Source organism: Equus quagga, chromosome 14 (genome assembly GCF_021613505.1).
Source record: "Equus quagga isolate Etosha38 chromosome 14, UCLA_HA_Equagga_1.0, whole genome shotgun sequence".
NCBI classification, from domain to species: Eukaryota; Metazoa; Chordata; class Mammalia; order Perissodactyla; family Equidae; genus Equus; species Equus quagga.
Genome location: NC_060280.1, coordinates 66,321,198 through 66,328,278, shown reverse-complemented (window position 1 = coordinate 66,328,278; position 7,081 = coordinate 66,321,198). Strand labels below are relative to the sequence as shown.

General features: G+C 51.8%; 1 protein-coding gene across 7 annotated transcripts in view; it reads right to left on the bottom strand.

Moving 5' to 3' along the window:
- Nucleotides 1–1,247: 1,247 nt before the first annotated feature.
- Nucleotides 1,248–7,081, bottom strand: part of TMEM25 (transmembrane protein 25) — a 6,150-nt gene continuing 316 nt past the window's right edge. The window contains exons 1-9 of one of the 7 annotated variants that reach the window (XM_046685080.1): nucleotides 6,888–7,014; nucleotides 6,614–6,707; nucleotides 6,025–6,336; nucleotides 5,281–5,571; nucleotides 4,915–5,046; nucleotides 4,560–4,590; nucleotides 4,304–4,434; nucleotides 4,078–4,167; nucleotides 1,248–3,925 (exon numbers count right to left, since the gene is read on the bottom strand). In XM_046685080.1, the coding sequence (XP_046541036.1) occupies nucleotides 3,852–3,925; nucleotides 4,078–4,167; nucleotides 4,304–4,434; nucleotides 4,560–4,590; nucleotides 4,915–5,046; nucleotides 5,281–5,571; nucleotides 6,025–6,336; nucleotides 6,614–6,683 (1,131 nt within the window). In that variant the 5' untranslated portion in view covers nucleotides 6,684–6,707; nucleotides 6,888–7,014 and the 3' untranslated portion in view covers nucleotides 1,248–3,851. Of the gene's footprint in view, nucleotides 3,926–4,077; nucleotides 4,168–4,303; nucleotides 4,435–4,559; nucleotides 4,591–4,914; nucleotides 5,047–5,280; nucleotides 5,572–6,024; nucleotides 6,337–6,613; nucleotides 7,038–7,081 lie in introns of those variants that run through there. The other 6 variants (XM_046685079.1, XM_046685078.1, XM_046685082.1 and 3 more) reach the window with 6 other exon arrangements.

Genomic DNA, 7,081 nt, shown 5'->3' with positions numbered 1-7,081 from the left:
TCCAGGATCTGAACCTGTGAAACCCTGGGCCACTGCAGCGGAGCTGGTGCCAGAATTTCCTTCCTTTTTAAAGGAATATTTCATTGTGTGTATTTTACACGCAATTTTCTTTATCCGTTCATCTGTTTATGGACATTTGGGTTGTTTCCACCTTTTGGCTATTGCAAATAATGCTGCTATTACTATTGGTGTACAGACAGCTGGTTGAGCCCCTGCTCTCACTTCTTTTGGGAATAAACCCAGAAGCGCAATTGCTGGATTACATGGTAATTCTATGTTTTACTTTTTGAGGAACTGCAGACTGTCTTTCACAGGGGCTGTGCCGTTTTACATTCCCACTAGCAATGAAAAAAGTTGCACATTAATTTTTACAAGTGCTCATTAAACAGTCTATTGTGTCTGGAGGAATTCAGTATTGCATGGTCCAGGTGGGAAACTGCATCCGGAGCTGTGCCTACCCAAATGTTGGACAGCCGTACGTTCAAGCTCAGGTAACAAGCAACCTGCCTCCAATATTTATTGGAGAGTAAAGATTAAATGTTAGGTGACTGGAATATATTAAAAATTGGTATTCTTTCCTAGGAAAAAGAACTGTCATGTAAGGGACACTAGTAATGATTAAAAATCCCACGATCCTTAGAAAGATCAAAAAGATTTCAGAAATATCAGAGAAGGAACTAGATCAGGGATTCCCTCCCAATATTCTATTACGACAATTGTTAAATAAAATAATTTTGGGGGCCGGCACAGCGGTTTAGTTCACACGTTCTGCTTTAGCAGCCAGGGGTTGGCCAGTTCGGATCCCAGGTGCGGACATGGCACCGCTTGGCAAGCCATGCTGTGGCAGGCGTCCCACATATAAAGTAGAGGAAGATGGGCTCGGATGTTAGCTCAGGGCCAGGCTTCCTCAGCAAAAAGAGGAGGATTGGCAGCAGACGTTAGCTCAGGGCTAATCTTCCTCCAAAAAATAAATAAATAAATAAAATAATTTTGGAAGAATTATATAGTGAACGCTATATACCCACCGCCTAGATTCTACAATTAACATTTTGTTAAATTTGTTTTATCACATATCCATTCCTCTATCATCAATCCTTCTTGTTTTTTGATACATCTCGCAAGTTGCAGACATCAATGCACTTCACCCCTAAACACTTGAGCATACATAAAATTAACTGGAGTTCAACATTTACTTATGGTTGTCAGGGAAAATTTATATACAGTGAAATGTACAAATCAAATTACCATTTGATGATTTTTTAAACTAGAGCTTTATTGAGATATAATTCATATTTCACCCTTGTAAAGTGTACAATTCCACAAACAGTGGGTTTTGGTCTATTCATAAAGTTGTGCATTGGTCACCACTAATTCTAGAACATTTTCATCACCCAGACAGAAACCTCATATTCATTATCAGTCACTTCCCATTCTTCCCTCCCCCCAGTCACTGGCAACCACTAACCTACTCTCTGTAGATTTGCCTATTCGGGACATTTCACAGAAGTGAAGTCACATATGCGGTCTCTTGGATTTAGCTCCTTTCATTTAGCATAAAGTTTTCAAGGTTCATCCATGCTATAATTTGATGAGCCTTGATTTGCATAACAAGCAGGGGTTTCTTAACCTGTATTTTCTTGGAAGGCTTTAATTTCATCACATGCTCCAGGGGGTCTGTGACTCAACAAGGGAACCAGGAGTCTCTGATCTAAGGGACATGTATGGAGAATTGGGACAGTCGTTTGAAGGTCAACCCCTTAGCAAACACTTGCAAGGATGGGAGATTTGCCAGGAAGAGGAAACCTTTCCCCTAAAGTAAGACCTTGAGTCAGCTGAGAGGAGTGCAGGGCTTGTAGCCTTGCCAAAGAATCATCAGGAAGGGGCTCTAGGATCTCCCAAAGGGCACAGTGGACAAGAGAGTCAAAAGAACTGACAGCGAGGCACGCGGCTCCTAAGTTCTGAAGCCATGAAAGAGCTTACATGCAAAATCAAGAGAGGCCATAACCAAGTTTCCCTCAGGAGGCAGGGGCAGCCTGAGCCACCCCCGTGGAGGAAAACACTGAACGAGAGAGCTGAAGAAAGGCTGTGGTGGAAAAACCCAGAGCTATGCAAGCCAAGCTCATTTGTTGCTTAAAAAAGTAAAATATAAATGTGCCCTCAAAAAACTCATCCCATTTCTATTCCTTTTTTTCTCTCATGATCCGCTAGAAAAATTTTTTTGGAAACTCACAGCCTAGCCTGAGCCTCCCCGGTCAGGGCACGGGGCTCAGCGTGGCTTAGCCAGTCCTGAGACGGAGAGTGTCTGCCAAGAGGTATCGGCCAAGTGAGCCTCAGGAGCTGGGTACAGCTATGATCCCTCCCCTGGGACTCCCGAAATAGAAAATGCCATCCCTGCCACGGGGAAGAGTGTAATTAAAGAAACATTATTCATTTTTAAAAATAAAAGATCTGAAGCAAATAAGGTAAAATGGTAAGATTCAACAGAGTTGAGTGATGGGTACACAAGTGTTTGCTATATTTTCTCTTCTGCGTGATCTAAAGATTTCTTTTAAAAAGTGAAGCGAAACAGACATGTAATCTTCACTGTCAGGTTTACTGAATTTATTGTGTGTTCTGCACTGTCCTAGGCAGTAACGTAATAAAAATTACAAAGCAAGATATCAACAAGGGAAAAATATACCCTGCACTACATTAACTTGCAATCATGTCCACATTGCTTTTCAGAGTTCTTAGGTTGTTTAGGGGTATGTGGTCCCCCTCTTTCTCTGTGTCCCCCTAAAGCTTCTGGCCCTGTCAAACTATGTGCCACTATGACCATGCCCTAAAGAACAGAGGGTGGGACGGGAAGAGTGGCTTCCTGCAGATGGGCAGTCAGGGACTGGTCAGGGCTGGCAATCCATGGCAGGGGAGACAAGTTGAGAGGGAACCCGTCAACCCTGAGGGCTCAGGGCACTCACAGTGAATCTGGAAGGTCAGACTTGGGGAAGCCACAGAGCGGGCCCTGGGGCCCTCACTCACCCCCTCCCCAGGGGATGTGCTTAAAGTGCTAACACTGTAAGAAAATGATGCATAGCTACATGCTGTCCCGGATACCACCAGACTTCTCACCTCCCTCTTTTCCTCCTGAGTTGTGCTAACACAGGCACCGGCACCACCAGGGGCCAGGCCAATGGAAAAGTCTAGTGCCAGGTGAAGAAGCAGAGAAGGTCCAAAGTGTAACTTATGATGCCCAAGAAGAGGCAGGGCAGAGGGCACAAAAAAGGGCAGAAAGGTATGCAGCAAAAGGGACTAGTTTGTGCTTGGCCAATGCCCCTGGGTCAGGGGTTGGTTCCTGTGCAAAGGGCAGTTTGGTTTTATACAGCTAGCAGGGTCCTAAATCTTCCCTGAGGGAACGAAGCAGCATAGCATGGGGAGGAAATCCAAGACGTGCTGGTCCCTCCCTGTCCCCCCACAAGGCATGCCCCCATGCCTGCTGTACAAGGTGCAGAGAGTACTGGTGTGGGGCAGAGAGTGCGTCCGAGCCAACAAGGCCATGCCACAGTTAGATGCTGGATGACCTCTGGACACACCTGGCCAAAGAGCTCCATCAGCCTGGGCATAGGCATCACATGCAGGCCCCTGACCTGAGAACAAGGGGCTCTGATGCAGCTGGCAGCCTTGCCAAGGATACCTGTGCCCCTGAGGGTCAGATCCCAGTGAAACACATCATGTGGATGACACAGAGGACACCCCAGCCAGGAGGGCAGTGGCATGACCTCTTCACGTTGGCAATGTGGCCAGGCAGGGGGTGTCTCGCAGGAGAAAGAAGAGGGGCCCAGGCGCCAAGAGGGCACCTCGGTCTCGCCCTCAGCTCAGAGCCAGATCTCATCACTGCTCACACTGGACACTCGATAGATGTAGCCCAGCATTGGGAGACGGATGAAACCTGCAGGGTCAAAGATGCCCAGAAGTCTCCGTAACCTTCATTCCTTGGAAGTTGGGAGACCCCCCTCCACCCTTTGGGGACTCAGAGGCCTTTGGCATAAGAGAAAGGGTTGGGGAGCATAGGAGGAGGGCAGCAGGCCCCTTTGCCAGTACCTCGGCTGGTGAGGAGACCACCAGGCTCCGAGTCCACAAGCTCTGGCCGGCTGTTGTTCTGAGCCATCTGGCGGTCTGCAGGTTTCCCTGCTGGGTGACAAAGGGGGTGATGCCCTGGATGAGAAGCAGGCCTCATGGGGCCCTTCCCTTCCTAAGTACCAGGGTCTCTCTTTCTCAGAAGCACCTCTGAAGATAAAGCAGGGGCAAACAGAGGGCCTGGATGTACCTCTGGACTCCGGAGTGAGGTCGTTGAGCTGAAGGTTGGATGGGAGGGACATGTTCTCCCGCGGCAGGCGCACATTGTTGAGTTTCAGGTTGTTGGAGTCACTACAGGGCGGACAAAGCCTGGGATACGCCCTGGCTCCAGCAGGCACAGATTCTTGCTTTGGGGCCCATTCCAGAACGACTAGAAACCCCAGGTTGCCAACTCTCTCCATGCTGCATCTCAGTTCAGCCCATCCACCCAGCCCCAGAAGAGTTACCTAGAGACCAGAGATGGGCGCCGGGAGGAGCCTGAGGAGAAGGAAACCACATCACTGGTTTCAGTGTACCCACCCACTCTGGGCTCTGCCCCTGTGCCCCTTCAGACCCAGGACCCTCAGGCCAGGGGTCTCTCAAATGCCCAGCCCTGGCTCTGGGACCAGAGACTGGGTGCCCAGCGCCCGGCCCTGCTATGTGGGATGCATGTGGTCTTACCCATGGCCATTCCTGGGAAGACCTGTTCTGCCACTTGTCAGAGACCACTTGTTCTGCCCAGCTGCGCCCACTGCCCTTGCTGCTCAACCCAACCTCATCTCCACTGTCCCCCACCCTCTGCCCCCAACTGTTTTGGCCTACCTTTGATCTTCTTCTCTTTCCTGCAGACCAGGCAGGCCACCAAGGTGCTGAACCCCACCAGGGTGCCCAGGGCAAGCCCTCCAGCCACAACGATGCCCAGCAGTGGCACTTCCACCCGGGTGGCCAGGAGCCCTGTAGGTCGTCCTCTGGTTAGGTTCCAAGTGGGCAGGACCCCCAATCAGGAGATGCCACAGGTACGACTCTGACCTCCTTGCTCAAGGTGGTCAGTTCATTCCTGACTGACTAGGAAGGTGGCTGGGGACAGTTCATTCACAAGACTCGCCCGAGGGCACCAAGTCTGCCATTTCTGTACTGAGATCCCACACCCACCGGAGGCTTTGCTGGGCCGTTGCTGGCAGTGCTCACCTGGGGCCGGGAGCGAGGCACTGGTGACACCCACGTCGTTGGTGGCTACCACAGAGAGGTTGTGTGCCAGGCTGCAGAGCTGCAGCTGCACGGTGTGGTTGGTGAGCCAGGGGTAGCTCTGGGCATCCAGCACCAGGAAGTCGGAGGTGTTGACAGTCACCGGCCCATCCTGGTCGATCCAGGTCACATTGGCAGGTGGGTTGGCACGAACCAGGGCAAAAAGGACAACCAGGAGGCCCGGGCCCTGAGCTTCCTGGTACTTGGCCCCGACCTGGGCAATCTCCGGCTTAACTGGTACAAAGCAGAGGCCAGTATGCTCTCCTACAGCCCTTCAAACTCCTTGCCCCTTCTTCCCAAACCCAGAAGGGAGCCAGGGACCTGGACCTCTCCTTAAGGGGGCACTGGGAAACAGGATGGCTGGGTCTGCCAGAGTGGCAGCATTTCGTAGTAATTAAGAGTATAAACACTAGAGCCAGAAAATCTGGATTTGAATCCTAGCTCTGCTACTTACCAGCTGGATGACCTTAAGCAGATTGCTTAACCTCTCTGAGCCTGAGTTTTCTTGTTTGTAAAATGGGAATAACAATACTAATTACCTCATAGGATTACTGTGAGGATAAAATGAGTTAATATTTGCAAAGGGCTTAAGTGTTTGTTAAATGTCCTACGGGACCACCTGCCTAGTGGCTGCCGGGGGTCTCCTGGCAGAGAACCTCTCTCCCTGCCTACCGGAGGGGCACTCACATTGCACATTGAGGATGACGGAGGCGTTGGCTGACCGGCCACTGCCTGGGTCCTGCAGGGAGCAGTTGAGCTCATGCTGGGCCCGCTGGGCAGTGACAGTGAAGGTGCTGGTGCCTCCAGAGAAGGCCTCCCCGCCCACACTCAGCAGTCTGGAGGTGCTGGCCTCCTGCAGCTCTCCATCCAGGTACCAGGCCAACTTGGGGGTGCCAGGCCCTCCTGCCACGTGGCAGGTGAAGGCGTGGCGTTCATTCTCCCGAAGTGCCCGCTCAGCCCAGGTCTGACCATCGATTTGTGGCTCCAACTCCCCCCAACCTGGAACACAGCAGAGGATTCTGGGGACGTCTGGGGATGGGTTGGTAGTGCTCTGTGACCAGGATGAGGTCCAGTTACAGAGGGGCAGCAGGCCAAAAGAGGGAGCACCTGGGTTCTCTCAGCAGGGACTGGCAAGACCTTGGGTAGGTGAGCGAGGGGAACTCAGCTCTACTGCCTGGGGCCTGAAGGGGGTAGCCAAAAAGAAGGTGCAGGCAAGGAGGGGGGAACGGGGAACGTGACCCAGAAATGTATGGCCAAGGGATGAACAGGGGTGTACCTGAGCTCAGAAGAGCTGGTAGGAGCAGCAGTGTGTGCGGGAGCGTAGCCGGGCCTGGAGGCAGCACCATGGTGGCCCTGACGTGGGCCCCAGGCTGCCGAGAGAAGGTGGCCGGCCTCGATGTTAGCCAGGTGGGAATAGGCAAGCTTAGTAATTCCTCCCGGAATTTACTCTCCAGAAACAAAAAAGAAACTATGCACGGAAACACATAATGTACACTGACCCACAGTGGCGAAGGCAAGGACGCAAACAGCCAAGCCCACCCAGCTCGTACCTGTACACCCTGCGGGCGCAGAACTGAGCGCTGACTCCAGGGTACGAACAAGCATACACTCTCACATACAAAGAAACGACGAGCAACCGTGCAGCCCGCACCAGGCGCGCGCGCGCGCGCGCACGCACGCACGCACACACACACACACACACACACACACACTGGGGTACACGTGCCCCTCCTCCAAAGGGACC